Source organism: Aythya fuligula, chromosome 4 (genome assembly GCF_009819795.1).
Source record: "Aythya fuligula isolate bAytFul2 chromosome 4, bAytFul2.pri, whole genome shotgun sequence".
Taxonomy (NCBI): domain Eukaryota; kingdom Metazoa; phylum Chordata; class Aves; order Anseriformes; family Anatidae; genus Aythya; species Aythya fuligula.
In genome coordinates, this window is record NC_045562.1 from 5,884,369 (window position 1) to 5,900,393 (window position 16,025).

The 16,025-nt window shown below is 39.2% G+C and overlaps 1 protein-coding gene across 1 annotated transcript; it reads left to right on the plus strand.

Annotated features, from left to right (window-relative positions):
* The first annotated feature begins 68 nt into the window (after nt 1-68).
* INTS12 (integrator complex subunit 12) lies at nt 69-15,583 on the plus strand. The gene is made up of 7 exons (XM_032186618.1): nt 69-205; nt 6,255-6,418; nt 8,426-8,578; nt 9,052-9,239; nt 12,708-12,867; nt 13,529-13,681; nt 14,603-15,583. The coding sequence occupies exons 2-7, from the start codon at nt 6,263-6,265 to the stop codon at nt 15,182-15,184; spliced, it is 1,392 nt and encodes a 463-aa protein (XP_032042509.1). The 5' UTR covers nt 69-205; nt 6,255-6,262; the 3' UTR covers nt 15,185-15,583.
* The last annotated feature ends 442 nt before the right edge of the window (nt 15,584-16,025 follow it).

Genomic DNA, 16,025 nt, shown 5'->3' on the forward strand with positions numbered 1-16,025 from the left:
CAGCGGGCCCTGCGCTCTGACGGGAGGGCGGGGGGAGGGGAGGTGCTGAGGGGGCGCCCGCACACGCACTCCGCCCCGGCCTCCCTCATTCTCTTTTTTTTGGGGGGTCCTCCCGTTTTTTGGGGGTGTCACAAGGACTCTGGAGAAGGAGGAGAAGAAGGGGGGTGTCTATAATTGCTGCTGGACCGGCCGCGGGGCCCGGCAGGTAGGATGGGGGTGCGGGCGCTGTGGGGTAGGCGCCTCAGCTGTATGTGGGGGGGGGGAGGGTTTATTCTGTTAAACGGTGCGGTTTGAGGCGCTGGGGATCGGGGAGATCCATTTCTTTCATCAAGGGAACGTGAGGGAGAAGTTTATGGTGCTGGGGCTTCGGTGGAAGCCGCTCAGAGGTTGGGCTGTAGCCAAAGTTGGGCTCTGCCACCGGGATCATGGGTCTCTGTGCACCTGCTGAGGCTCGGTGAGCAGAGATACAGGAAAAGGCAAAGACAATAATATAGATATAACCATTATGCCAGCAATTTGAATCAGTGAGCAGTGGCATCCGTTTAAGCAGCATCCTCAAGGCTGTTTCTGTATTGAAGCCTCATGGTAGCAGAGATGAGTGTATTTCAGTCCCACAGGTATGGGTGTCTCATCTACTTGAATAAATGCTCTGATAAAATTGGTTCTTGTGGCAGCAGAACTATCCTGGAGAGCAAAAGCTGTTTGTAGAAAGGGAAGATACAACAGAAGAACTTTATTGAACAGGGAGCCCTGGTGCAAAAAGGGAAATTCACAGGAGGTGAGTGTGGAGACAGGCTGCAAAGGAGGAATATAAAAATTTTGCTGAGGTGTTTGAGGATGGTACTAGGAAGGCCAAAGCTAAACTAGATTCAAAACTAGGAAGAAATATTAATGGCAACAAGATGCTTTTGTGTGATTGTCAGGAAAAGAATGCACAAGTTAAATACGGTGCAGCTGCTGAACGGGGTGGGTGACTCACTGACAGCAGACTTAGGTGAGGCAGAGGCATCAATGTCAGCTGTGCCCCAGACTACAGTGTGGCCTCCCAGGCCTTTCTGTAGCAAGGCAGGGTTCAAGGAAAAGAGGAACTACGAGAGGATTGTAGTGTGGGCTGATTGCCTGACAGGTCCGTGCACCTGGATGGACTGCACTAAGGGGTGCTGAGAGCGGGTGGTAGCATAATGAAGCCACTCACTGTTGTCTTGGAAAAGTCATGAGACTGGGGAAGGTTCCCTAAGACTGGAGCAAGGCAAATCTTGTATTCATTAGCAAAAAGGGCAAGAAGGACAATTCAGAGGACTACAGGCTGGCCAGCCTCACTCCTTCCACCCATGGAAGGACCATGAAGGAAGCCAATGTCTTGAGTGAGCTGGTCTGAATTCATTATTGGAAGTGCTTAGAGCAGGGGGCTGCACAGGGTGGCCCCATCGGTCCCCTTCCAAGCAGAAGGATTGATGCCATTTTGTGCTTTAGCCCAGCAGGCAGCTGAGCACCACCCAGCTGCTCGCTTGCTCTCCCCAGGTGGGATCGGGGAGAGAATCAGAGAGGTAGGAGTGCACGAAGTCACGGGTTGAGTTAAGGATAGTTCACTAGATAAAGCAAAAGCCGAGCACGCAAGCAAAGCAAAACAAGGAACTCATTCGCTACTCCCCATCAGCTGGCAGGTGCTCAGCCACTTGCAGGAAAGCAGAGCTCATCAAGGGAAACGGCTTCTTAGGAAGACAAACACGGTCACTCTGAACATCCCCTCCTTCTTGCTTCTTTATGCCAACTGTTACTGCTGAGTGTGGCACCACGTGGCAAGGGACATCCCTTTGATCAGCCTTGGCCAGCTGCTCCTGCTGCACCCCAGCCCCTCGCTGGCAGGGCAGCGCAAGGAGCTGAACAGCTCTTGGCTCTGGGTGAGCAGTGCTGTGCAACAACTAAAAACATCGGTGTGTTATCACCGCTATTTTAATCAAAAATCCACAACACGGCGTCACAAGAGCCTCTACCAAAAAAAATTAACTCCAACCCAGCCAAACCCATGTCATTCTCTGTTTCTTAACTGAAGTATCGTTTATGAGAAGTAGGAAGCAGTAAATATAAGGCAATGGTGTAATCATAGAAATGTCAGACAAGCAGGTTACTGTGATAAATTGAAATATTAATTTAAAAGTACGATATAAAACACACTGTAGAATAGAATATAAAATGAAAGATCACTGTGCTACTAACTCCATAATGGAAGACTTTATTCCAGCCTTCTAAAATTCTTTGGATAAGGTGTCACACAAATAAGAACTGATTAACCCAAGTGTTCTGATTAATACAGTTGTCTGGACTGCTAAAGTGTGTGAGTTTTGAAATCTCCCTCGTGGGAGATGACTGTGAAATTATGTTGTCATGAATCAAATCCTGATTAAGATACTGAAACAAAAACCGAAGATAGAAGTTCAGTTTTTCCTGCTTTCCTTGATCTACTTCATCAAGAGCTGCATTAAATGTGAGAGTGATCTGAAAAAATATTGCTGGTGAATATGCAAAACCTGCCACTGTCACAGTTGTTAGATTTCTGCAGGAAGAAAGAAATTCCTGAGGAACAGAAAAATCCAAGGGCGGGAAGGAAGGATGAATTGATGTTTTGGTGGCGTGTAAAATTAATTATTGATAAACACAGAGTAGCACACTGAAAGGGATTTTGTGCTGCTGCTCCGTATTATTGGGTTTTAAGTTAACTACTGCAGGTGTTGAAGGTAGCTGAAAAGGATGTGAGTGAAAGTCCTCCTTTTAGCAATCAGTGTCAGTGGAAAACGTAAATATAGCTGAGTTTACAAAGAGTGGGTTTGAAAATACCGCTGCAAAATGAATGGAAAAGTGTGCTCAATTGTCTTAGAAAATAATAGAAATAGGAGTTCAGAACAGACTGACGAAAATAAGGCAATATGACCGTACCTCAAAATGTCATGTAGTCGGATCCATTTAACTGAAAGTGACGATGAATAATACGTGTATAGGCACGCAAAACAGTAGGTGACAAAGGAAAGGGCTGTAATACCCCGGAAAGGTTCACTGTTAAGTTGAAAGACCATGTATTCTGTATAGTGCTCAATTAATTTTCTGTGATTTTTGGCATAAGACAATAGCTCAGTCTAGAAATGAGAGATTAAAATATTCCTAGACACTGAGAATAACAACCTACTCAATTGCCATTTTTCCCCATAGAGCTTTTCCCGTAGAACTATTTAGTGTAGTCCACACTGGAAGGTTTTCAGTGATTATCCATCCTAGAAGGGTTTCTTATATCTCAGGAGGATGTTGTTGCTGTACATTTGGTCTTCTCCATCTGTCATCAAACACCTCTTACAGGATAGTGAGACATAAGTTGAGAAGGGTGGTTTAAGGGCTAGACTAATGGTGTAATGCTTGCTTGCTAGAGGGTGCGTTCGAGCTCTTGACCCTGCTCTGCAGGTCGCCTACGTGTTCTGTTCAGTTCCTGCTGCATGTGCAAAACCATGTCTGCCCTGGGTGCAAGGATTTTAACGAAGCCCTCTGATGTTGCAGCAGCATAATTAAACTGCTATGCAAAGTGTCATATTCACTTCTTTCCTATTGCTTTCTCCGAAACAGCATTTTAATTATTTTCTGTGCAAAGATTCCACTTCAGCAAGGAAGTCAGAGTGCTCTTGCCCAGAATCACCTATGGCATCATTAATAAAACACTCCATTTTACTTGCTCCAAAACTATTACGTTGCTATATACTGACTTCACCAGCAGTTTGTGAAAGAAAGCATGAATGAGTGTAATTGGATCTGAGCTTTATAAATATCAAACTACTGATCTTGTCTGTAAATAACTGGAAAAGGCTGCTTTCAAAGCAGATTTTTTGAAATCGCTAGTGTTAGTCCTTGATAGTTGTTATCCATTCATTTTTTTCAAATTATTCCATTTTAAAGACAGCTATTGGTGTGTTCATCTTTCCATTAGATACACTTACCATCTGTAATTTATAAATATAATTTTCAAATTTAAAAATTTGCCTAAACTGAATACCAAATTTCAAATTAAGGCATATTTAAACTGTTTTATAAGCCCAGTTCCCTCTCTTCTCATGAGAAATTTCTATAGATGTTTTGGTTATAATTGCGGTGGCCTATGATGTTATTATAATTTACCCTTGAGAACAGAGAAAGAATTGCTGCAATTTCATACACCGATGAAAAACTAAGTACAAGGAACACTTTTAAATCTGGTTTTCAACCATTTCTTAACAATAGAAGTCTTTAAAAAGCTAGTGCTCAAAATAAATTTGGGAAGCATTACCTTCCAAAAGATGATAATGGAATTGTCTTGCTTACTCTTGTTCTCTAAATTCTACAAGCGTACTGAATTGGCTGCTAATGACTGTTGAGGCTACATCTTCCTTAGGTACGTATATATATTCCCAGAAGAAGCCTCAGAAAAGTAGCTGAAGGTTGTGTGGTTTTTTTGTTGTTTGTAATTGGGGAATTTTTCTAATTTTCTGTAGTTGGTGTCTTAATTCTACAGTTTTTGTACAATAGAGGGTGTAGCAGTCCTAATTTAAGACAGTGGTACTGAAATTTGGAAGCCGTATTCGCAGAGCAAAGAAATGGAACAGGTAGCTTAACCACAGAGCTCAGGAACAGCCAGAAATTTTAATAGAGGTATATGCGTAAAAAAAAAAAAAAGCGTGCTTTCCACACACACTGATTTTGCTTTTTGTAAACATCAGAGAGAGACTGAGTTGTATTGATGGGGCATGTACTGTAGTCTCTGCTTGATCAGTGGAAAAACAGTTAGTGGTGTATAGTACTTTCTAGTAGAAGTTCTGCGGCCACTGGAAAATGATTTGACAAGTAGATTAAGGAATAGAGAACAGGTTCTTGAAGAGGATTCTTAACTCTCTGCTGGGTCCATTGATAAAATCCCTATGAAGTCTACTGTATGTTGAACTCCTTGATGATCTCAGTAGAGTGATTCTCTGGTGTCTCGTGAAAGCCCAGCATGAGATAAAGGTTCCTGGAGACTTCTAGGCAAGTGCTGAGGGAGCAGACTGCTGCTGCTGGTGCATTGGCCAGAGAGGTAAAAGTTCACTGCCTGGAATATCAAAAGGAATTCTTCAGTCAAAACCTTGGAGGCTCCAGCTGAAAAAAATGTCCAGGCACTGCTTTTGAGCAGAACTGATGAAAGTTCTTTCAAGAACATCTTCTGGATTATTGTATAAGAAATGAAATACCCTGACAAAGTGAGATTTGAAGGGATTAATAAGAATTATGCGTATCTGTTTTGGAAAACAGCAGGAAACTTCTCTTTCAGTGTTTTTCTCCTCAAGTTTATGATTGTTAATTACCAATTAAGTTAGCAAGCATCTTTCTTTGTAGGGAGAATTTCTGATGCAAGTGCAGTCCCCTTAGACCTTTTCTTAGAGAAATTGACAGACAAAGCTCCAGAGTGTAAGATACTATTGCTATGAAGCAACCTTTTATTTTTTTTAATTCATTCTATCCTTTTCCTCACTTTATTCCATTGGCATAGGCATTGATGTAGACATAGGCAGTGTGGTATCTTAGAGCTCTGGCTAGTTTCTTGATATGAAAACCTAGGCTGTCACAAGGGAACTTGGCTAAGTCACAACTTAAGTTTGTATTTTTGATCTGTTCCAACTAAATTTAAAAATCAACCGTATATTTTTCAGATTTTAGTAAATAAATAACATTGCATGCAAGCTATTTTATATTTCTATGTTGTATGTTATAGTGAGCTGTTCTCAGAAGTTTCAGAAGTGAATTATTCTGTCAGATTTTTCTTTGTTCTTAAGTGAACAATTAGATAAAACTCCCTGTATATGCATCTTCAAACAAGAAGTGTAGTAACGGCTTTTCTTGAAATTTTTGCTTATTTTGCATTCATTTCAATATTCTGCATGTATGGAATATGAAGAATAAGGAATACTTGCTCTATTTGTGTAAGGATGGTGAGTTTAGGTTTTGTAACTCAGGCATTGCAAAGAACGAAATCTGACATCACTTCAGACATAAAGCCAAAGTCAAGTTCTGCAACTGCTAAGTTCACAATCAGTCATCTTCTAATGATAATTAATTCACATATTACCCTTGCTGTGTTTTAATATAATTTTATTTTGGACAAAAAAAAAAAGTCTTACACAACATAGTTAGCCACATGCTGTTTGACTTATGCTCTGTATGAATTAAGTTCTTTTTTTTATTTTATTTTATTTTTCCTTCCTACAAAGACAACACTATGGCTGCTACGGTGAACTTGGAGCTCGATCCTATTTTTCTGAAAGCCCTGGGCTTCTTGCATTCGAAGAGTAAGGATTCTGCTGAAAAGCTGAAAGCGCTTCTTGATGAGTCTTTGGCCAGAGGAACAGACTCAAGCTATCGTCCATCTCAGAAGGTATTAATATTAGACAGCATGCGTCATTTTTATATGCCTTGTAAAAGCTTCACCTATTCCTAGTTCACCTTTTACAGCTGAAGAGTTGAAAAGAGAATCAGCAACTAAGGAAAAATTAAGAGTAATTATATAATGTTTAAATGTTTGAATTTAAACATTATATAATTTATTGTTCCCGTTTTATACAACATAATTCATTTAATTAATTGCAGTTAATGAAAAAAGATCTCTTTACCTTCTTGGTATATCCAGATCTGTAAAAGGGCTATTCCGTACTACAGCGCGAGTGTCATGACTTTGTAATGGTACTTCTTGTGTTTACTTCTATGTTGGCTTTGGCATTTTTCATGATAAGCTATTGTACAAGCTATCAAAGGTGAATCAAAATTATATTTTTCCAGTTATGATCAAAGTTAAAAGCTCTTTAAAATGCAGACATTTTTGCAAACAGATAAATATTAAACGAAAAGCTGTTTACTGATAAAACTGGATCTCTTTTCTCAATATTATTGATGAAGTCATATGAGAGTGAAAAAAATCCCAAATGGTCTGAAGTGTAAATGATTTGTTGGCCAAAAGCATCACCATCCTATATAAAAGCATGATTTTTCATCTCCTGAAAATCACTAAACACCTGCTAGAGAGAATATTTGAATCTGAGATTAGCATATGAAAATAATCAAGCAGGGACATCCTACTGTTGCCATGTACTGCCATATGGATAATGAGGGCGTGTTCACCCTTAAGATGCCAACAAGTCAAGCTGGGGTGTTGTAATGATGGTCCGTATGCCGGTACACTAGGAATATTGTGTTTCTGCATGTACATGGTTCCAAAACATCTAAAAGGCACTATTACTGCTACAGCATACGTTGGTTTGTAGTTTAAAGTGGGAGCATAATCACAGAATCACCTGGGCTGGAAAAGACCTTCAAGATGGAACCCATCCACCAACCTGATGTACTGGGTACCGTCCCTAAACCCTACCCGTTAATGGCACATCCACCCATCTCTTAAGCATGCCCAGGGATGGGGACTCCACCTCTCCCCTGTGCAGCCTGCCCCAATACTGCAGATGGGGTTGGAAAGCCAGTTCTAATAACAGTTCAACAGGCAGTCACCCAACATCAGGTGAGACTGGGGCTCAGCCCAGAGAAAGAAATCTTTTGTTCTCCTCTTTTCCTTGTGTCTCCAGTATCAGCTGGACCGCAAAGCTCAGAAATGGAGAAAAAAAAAAAAAGTACAAGAATTCCTTCCCCTGCATTCTCAGGCTGTAGGATTAGTTTCTGGTTGACAGTGGTGTCCAAAAACAGAGCAAGGAGCATGGGGTTATGACAGCCAGAGGAAGAAATCTGTTTGATTGCATGCAACAGAAAGTCAGTATGCTTTGTGGGGCTTAAGCTCAGGGCTCATCCCAGCGCACAGCAGAGAATTATTCACTTTTACCAAGCTGGAGGGATACCTTTCTCATACACATTGCTGTGATTAATCACTCATTTACAGGCTCACTTATTATCCATTGCTCACATGAAGGCATCACGAAGAAGATCTATTGATTTCTGTTGAGATCTAAATTATTAGCCTGGTAGGTGAATATGAACTGAGATTAAGATTTTCCTTCATCAGGGAATGAAGTATTGATATCTGGTGACATCAGATGTCAACTTACGTTTTCAGCATATATTCAGTCTTCAGAACTACCTAAATTTTGTGTTCATTGTCCCTTTGAATTTTAAAAACAGAAAAAAAAATAATTAATGTTCCAAAGAGGATCTGTCTTTAGATAAGAAGCATCTTTTCCTCTGGAAGGTGAGTGGTTTAGTAACTAACTGCAGCTGAAACATTAATTTGTGGCTGTGATATAAAAAGATTTAAGATATATCCAAAAAATTTTGGCTATACAAAAAAAAAAAATAATGTATGAGTAAACAGCATTGTGTGATACTGTGATGTAACTAACTGCAAACTTGCAAGTAACTTGCCTTCAACTTTTGTTTCTGTTTTTAGGAAGTAGAACAACCAAAAGTATCTGTTACCAAACCTATTTCCAGTAAGCAAGAGCCTAAAGCTGCTTCTAGTTTGCCTTCTGGCAACAACAATGGCAAGCCCACTGCATCAGAAAAGGTGAAGAAAGAAACAGAAAAGAAATCTTCTGATAAAGTGAGTCTTATTTTTGTTTCCTGTTGACATAACTCCGCTAACAAATTTGAAGTGTTTTACATGTAAACTCCCTTTTTCTGTGTAATCTGTGTAACTCAGCTCTCAGTAATTGTGCATAGCTATGAGCCTAGGAGCTGCCTTATCCAATCATGTTGTCACTTAGGCAATTCAGTATAGGTCTTGGGACAAGTGAATGTTTTAAATGTAGCCATAATAACAGGTTAATAAAATGTGTCAACCTGAAATGGGGGTTTCCTGAGGATTTCTTGAGGATTTTGAGGTGAAGTACAAAAAGTGGACTTGAGCTCCTAGGTCATAAATATTTTGGAGAAAATGTATCTAAAGAAAACATGCTCTGGGTGTGCTGTATAAAGTACCCTGTCTTATACTGCTAAGCTAATTGTTCCAATCATTTTCTCATTTTAATAAGATCCATTAGGTTTCTGTGTTTTTACATTCTGTGTCTGTGATAGGTAAAAGCAGATACTGTGGAAGGAGCTGATATGCCAAAGAAGCCCAGGCTTGAGAAGCAAGAGGCTCGTTCCTCTCCTATTACAGTTCAGACGAGTAAAGATTTATCCATGCCTGACTTATCTAGCTTTGAGGAAACCAGTGCTGATGATTTTGCTATGGAAATGGGTTTGGCCTGTGTTGTTTGCAGGTAAGTCAACACTGCTTCATTGCAATTGTGTCTGTGCTTCTGTTTGTTTGGTTTTGTCTGTGTACTATTTAGTTAATGCTACCTGTAGGTTTTGTTCTGGAAATCGCTTAAGCACATATGCAAAATTAGTACATTTAAGCACCCTTTATGAACAAGAATGGTTGCTTGAAAATTGAGCCTGTAACGAGAAGCTACTTTTCTTTTTTGGGAAAGAGGACATGAGAAATAAAAAAAAAAAAAACAAGATATCAAACCTAGTATAACAAATACTGATTTAAGTATTGGAAAACAAGTTCAAATATTAATAGCTAATACCAAGCAACATTCTAGAAAATCTGTTCTCTTCTGAGTGTATTTTTGGTGGTGTTATGAGTTCTGTATGTGTTGCTCCCATCTTCATAATAATTTGGCATTACTTTACACACGACCATGTTTTTCAGTTAACCCTGTAAATATATCTTCAGTCTTGCAATCAAGATGGGTTCTTTTTCACTTTTCAGCAAGGGCTTATAAAATGGATCATAGCAACATTCTCTTAACAAGACATCTCATGTTAACAAATATTAAAAAATACACTTTCAAATATTCACCCTGGGATCAAATAACTTGAATCAGGATTTGGTTTCACAGATGATTTATATCCCCGTAAATCCCCACTGCTGCCAAAAGGAACTGTTTGGCTCTTCCAGTTGTACCTCCTTCCTTGTCCCAGTTAGGGGTGTATCACCAACATGTTATCAACTGAATCAGCTTCTAGATCAGCTCTCCGCTCAGGTTCTTCAGTGGGTTTACATTTCAGTCAGCTTAGTGAGCATACTTATGCTGACACATGTGGATACAAAAACATGGGGCCAGGGCAAGGAAGAAGGTGGGACTGGCCAGATTCCTGGTAGCATTACTAATTACTATTTTCTAGCTCAGCTTAAGCCAGTTGGGAAGCCATGTTCTGTTTAACTTTGTTCTTCAGTCATCTCCATGGTTGTTCCAGTTTTGCAGATGAGGAGGTGCATCCAGTCCATACAGGATAAATTTCCATTGTTACAGCTAATTATACTGTTAACCAGTTATGCAGTGATGAGATTTCACTTTATTCCCATGTGTTGGTTCAATTTCTTAATCTTTTTATTATGGACGTTGAAAAAGGAAGAACAGTTCAAACATTTGAAGTCTGAAATAAATCTTTCAATTTTACCTTCTTGCAATAGCACTAATAAAATAGCTCCTATTAAGGTGATGCCAGAGGAAGGGAGAAGCACAGCAGGAACAAAACAACCCATAGAAAAAGGATGGCAGCAGTCATCCAAGACTCGGGATTTGTTTTCATTTTATGTGAAACCTGCTGGAACTGATGTCTTCTGGTTCTTGATTTCCAGCTCAAGCTGGGTAGGATTGTTTTCAGAGCACTCACACTTCATACTTCCTAAATCCAACATTTGTTACCACTGTATTCCACTACTTACTTCTCAGCTGTCAATATGGGAGCCCTTACTGAGGCTGTGCATCTTGAGTCTAAATACTGACATCCCTGTACATATGAAATATACAAAGCACTAGATACTTCTGTAAAATAACTCTGGTACGAATAGCATTTGGAAACTGACAGCTTTTAATATTTGTGTGTGAACAGTTGTGAATGAAAACACCATGTCCAGTGGTAGAGTGCATGGGGATCTCTTTTTAATCTTAGCCAAATGTCTTATATTGCTTAAGAAGACAAGTTGACAACAAAACCCCAGCTGTGAGTTCACAAATGCAAAAGAGTGCATTTGAATTTTAACTATTCCTTTTTTTAATAGATGTAGAAACCAAAGTAAAGACATTAGCAAATCCCAGAGAAACATTTAATGTAAAAAGTATTTGCACAATTATCAGGTGTATTGAACTTTGCCCATGGTGATTTTTTCTTGTTCTGTTATACCAAGGTAGGCACAAAGAAGGAGAGAATATTTAAATAACTTCACCCTTCAATGCTTGCAGATCATAGGAAAACAGGGCTCAACAGCTACAAGGATTCTCAGTTATATGAAGTAATATTACAACAATTTGCAGATAATACTGAACTTCTTTATATTTATATATATATATATATATATATATGTATGTATGTATTTTTAAAATGTTATTGAAAGAACAACCTTATTTTTATGAATACTTGTTTGTTTTCTGAAGGTAAAAAGTCGATAGGTTTGTTTCACAGCTATCATTTAAAAACAAGGCTGGTTTAACTTGATTCCAGGCATGAACAGTTCAGGTTTTTTTATTTAGTCTGGGATTATCTTTGTAAGTTTCAAATAAGGTAAGTCTCATCCCTTGAGACATGGGGTTAAAACATCACAGCTTTGTTCTGACCCCATTTATTTAGGAATAATAGACAAACAAAATGGCTTTTGAAATATCCTGCATCTAAAATGATAGGCCCTGGAATTTCAGAAATGTTTCTTTCTTTGTTTTTTTTAAATAGCCCATTTAAAAGAGAAAAAATGTTTAGAAAACATTCTAGTGTCCATATGGACAATACCTTCAGACTTCATTTTCCTGTTATATAAAGAAATAAGGAATTACCTTTCTGTACCCATCTACAAATAGAGTTTCCATGGTTACCTGGGTACCTGCTCCTCAGGGATATGAGCAAAAGCAGCTTAGCAATTAAATAGCCTGATTTGTCATCTGAAAGAAGAAATCATTAGGAAACTGGTATTTGGCTAACTCACAGACATACTTCTAGTCATGTGTACATCACTAATTTGTCATTTATATAGCGTGATTACTTTCACCAGAGACCCACGCAAAATTAAGTCCTCATCACCAGCTTACGTGTTTGCTCCAAGGCAGTGCTGCACAGTTAATCCTCTCTGTTTCATCTTTCCATGATTCTGGTATTATCTCAAATCCCAAGTGTCTGTCTGTAGGGACCAAAAGGATGGCTAATAAAACACCTGCAAAGTAGTGTATTTTGGATGGTGATGCTTTAAAATCCTTTAGCAGAAAGCATTCTTACATGCTTGTCAGTGCAAAATTATTTGTTCTTTATCTGTATTGCTCTACAGTTTACAACAAAATTATCCAAATGTAGGCTAGGCCTTTGGATGCTACTATAATAAAGAAGTCACATAATTGGTAAACAGTGAGGTATCTCAAATCCCTAGGTGAAGAAAACCAGGTGAGACTTTAATTTCTAATATAAAAATCAAAAAGGAAAACAAGAAGTGTCAGGTATGCATGTTTAATAATATTGGACTTTTTAATGTAAATTCTTGTGTGAAAATCTAAAAACTCCAAATTTCTGAAATATTTATTATTCACACAGGGGAAAAAAAAGGTGATGTAGCTCACTTGCCACAGGCACAAAACATTTGTGAAAGTAAAAATATTTCTAGTTTTCGTCTTAAGCCTTGCAACATTTGCAACAATTGGATAATCCTTTAAGTGTTTTCTCCAATAATCTGTTCTTAACTATTTTCTCTGCAGGCAAATGACAGTTATTTCTGGGAATCAGCTAGTGGAGTGTCAGGAGTGCCATAATCTCTACCACCAGGATTGCCATAAACCTCAGGTGACAGACAAGGAAGTGAATGATCCTCGACTTGTGTGGTACTGTGCCCGCTGTACCAGACAGATGAAGAGAATGGTAGGAGTCATTTCTTTGTCTAGTATGAGCACTATTTGAACAGAGCAGGTTATTTCTTATACATGAGGATATCTTGTAGTCTGCAGATGTCTTTGGAAGCATGTTGGAGAACCTAAAGTATTCTACTATCATCAGGCTCTGAACTGAGCAGAGTATTTGCTTGAGATCAATTATTGCACAGGATAGCCTTTGCAGTGACTTAAATTTTTCCTTCCATATGCCCATATCCTTTTTTTTTTAATAAAAATAATAATAATAATAATAAAGAAATCTACCATTTTACTTGCAAATTCTTAGAATTTCTACAGCCTGCATCCCGATACTGCTGGATCATGTCCATGTCTTCCTCAAGTTCACCCTGTCTTTGCCTTCTTTCTGTGATGGCACAGTGCTTTCCTGTTCCCTAAGCATCAACACTGCCTCTCTCCCCACAGTGAAATTGAAAATCCTGTTCAGTAGGGCTTTTTGACTGAATTCTGTCCCCAGTACCATATTCACTATGTTCTCCACAATTCTAGTCTGTTACCTTACTTCTGAGGCACTTTTCGGCTTGAAATTGTAAAGGCTAGACTGCAATATGATAATGCTAGTGTTTTTTCTTAAAACAGTCTACATTATGGAGCCTATAACTAGCTGTTGTTGCTGTTTTTTTTCTACACAGGCTCAGAAGACACAAAAACCACCTCAAAAACCCGCTCCAGCAGTGGTTTCAGTTGCACCAGCTGTGAAAGATCCATTGGTCAAGAAGCCAGAAATTAAGTTGAAACTTGAGACCCCATCAACTTTTCTGGCATTCAAGAGAACAGAAGTCAAGGTAATGCAGTTTAAATTTTTCAGAGGGAGAGTTTACATTCCACTGCATGATTACATATATTTTTTGAAGTTAGACCCATCTTTTCTCACAGGAACCATGAATGAAAGCCTGCTATACTGCAGGTGGTACCATAGCACAGTGATTTTGCATTAGCCCTAAAAGAGCTGGGAAAAAAAAAATCAACTCCTTAAAACATCCAGCTGTTGACTGTACTTTTATGTTAAAAGAGTGAACAGAATTTATTCCAGGAATTTCTTAATGGTATTTTATACAAGTAGGAATCCTCATAATTCTATAAAAGATGATTTGCTCTTTGTGGTCAAGTACCATTTGTATTTTTTGTTAGTTAGAAGGCTTCTTGTTATGGTAACGGGGAAACCCAGCTGATGTTGTGAGATCTAATTTAGGAGGCTAATATATGTTGTCTCATGCTTCTAATTCCCCAAGTTATTTAATAGATGTCGTTGCAAGTTGGTTAAGGGTGGTAAACCAGAAGCAGCATGATAAATAACAAATCTAACAAATGATGACCCTTACCTAGGAAAACACATCTGTAACTCGGAATCAAAGCAATTAATCTGTGTTTGAAGTTGTATTTGCTGTTGTGCTGCCTGGATGGGAACAGCTGTGAAAAAAGTTGGGGGATCCCAATGCCATATGATAAGCTGCTAGCTTTATTTTAAAAAGAAAAAGGGGGCTGGAGGAAGGTATTACTGGTTTTATTTGGCTGGGAAATTTAAAGTTATCTTCATCTGCATCCTTTCCTTTTCCTGTTAATGCTTTTTAACTGTAGTGACCAGTGACAAAATATTGTCCACTGGGTGTTCCTGGGAAAAGAACTGAAACGGGCTCAATCTATTCCTGCTGTGATGTGTTAGACAAATAAATGCTACTATAATAAGAATGATTTCTTTATTTTAGACCTCAGCAGCAGTTTCGGGGAACACAGCCAGTACAAGTGTTTCCTCTTCAGCAACCAGTGGCCTTACAGGATGGGCTGCCTTTGCAGCCAAAACCTCCTCTGCCAATCCATCAACTACCAAACTGGGATCAACAGCACAGAGCGCCAGCGGGAAACCTGCAGCTTCTTCAAACAACCAGAAACCTGTGGGTTTGTCAGGGTTGGCAACTTCCAAAACAGGACTCGGGTCAAAAATAGCTTCAGGTAACAACAGCACAAGCCCTGTACAGCTGAAACCTCCTCCGCCTTTGACGCTCGGAAAAACCACTCTTAGCCGTTCGGTAAGCAGCGACAACGTCAGCAAAGTAGGGCTCCCTAGTCCCAGCAGTACCACACCGAGCACCAGCATCCAGGTGAGCGGTGGGAATGGCAACAGCGGGACTGCGGGTAACAGTGGGGGCAGTGCAAGCAAAACCACAGCAGATACCGGCAATCAGTCAGCCTCCCTGAAAGGCCCGACTTCTCAGGAATCGCAGCTCAATGCCATGAAGAGGCTACAGATGGTCAAGAAGAAGGCTGCTCAAAAGAAACTCAAGAAGTAGTGCCGCTGCTGGCTGACTGTTGGTTGTGTTCTGTGAAGCGGCAGCATTTATGTTTCTCTTAAAGAAAATATCACGGTTACTGGACTGAACCAGTAATTAAATCAGGGAAGCCCAAAACTGATGTACAGGAGGCCAAGCTTAGGTAATCCTAGTATTCCTTCTGACTTCACAAATTAGGAATTGAATATGCTAGAGGGATATTTGCTATTACATGCTCCTGTTTTATAGCTCAAAGCAATGAAATGTGAAGTTGTAAACATCGGGTCCTCTGGAGTATTAAAAAAAAAAAAAAAAAGATTTATGTGGACACTTAATAAATTGGATTTAATGAACCTGTCATCTTAAGCAGTACTATTAATAAAAAGCATTATTAATCTGGGAAATCACTACCACTTCTCTTTCAGCCTGTTTTCTGATATTTAAAATGCTGCTTCTCTTCAGAGTTCTGTGTTGTGCTGTTAATGAAGTTTATCCCAAATTGTACACTTCATTAAAGAAAAAATAGATTTTTCTTTTTACTGACTTCAAAAAAATTAACTCTGTTTTATATCATGAGAATTTTAAGTGGCATATTTTGCTTTTGTGCACTGAGAAACCTCATCTGTCATCTTGTTGCTGTTCTCTGAGGGACGAGGAAAGGGTAGAAGATGATAAATGAGTCCCGAAGTTGTCAGAAGAGTGGAAGAGAGCCAAAACAGCATTTTCAACCTGTAAAAACCCTTGGTTTTCCTGTTATAATGTGAATGGAAAATATGTGTTGGGCAGTGTATCTTATAATTAAATCCCCAATCCCATTGAACCACATTGTTTTGATATGAGAGAGAAGGGAAAACAGAAAAAC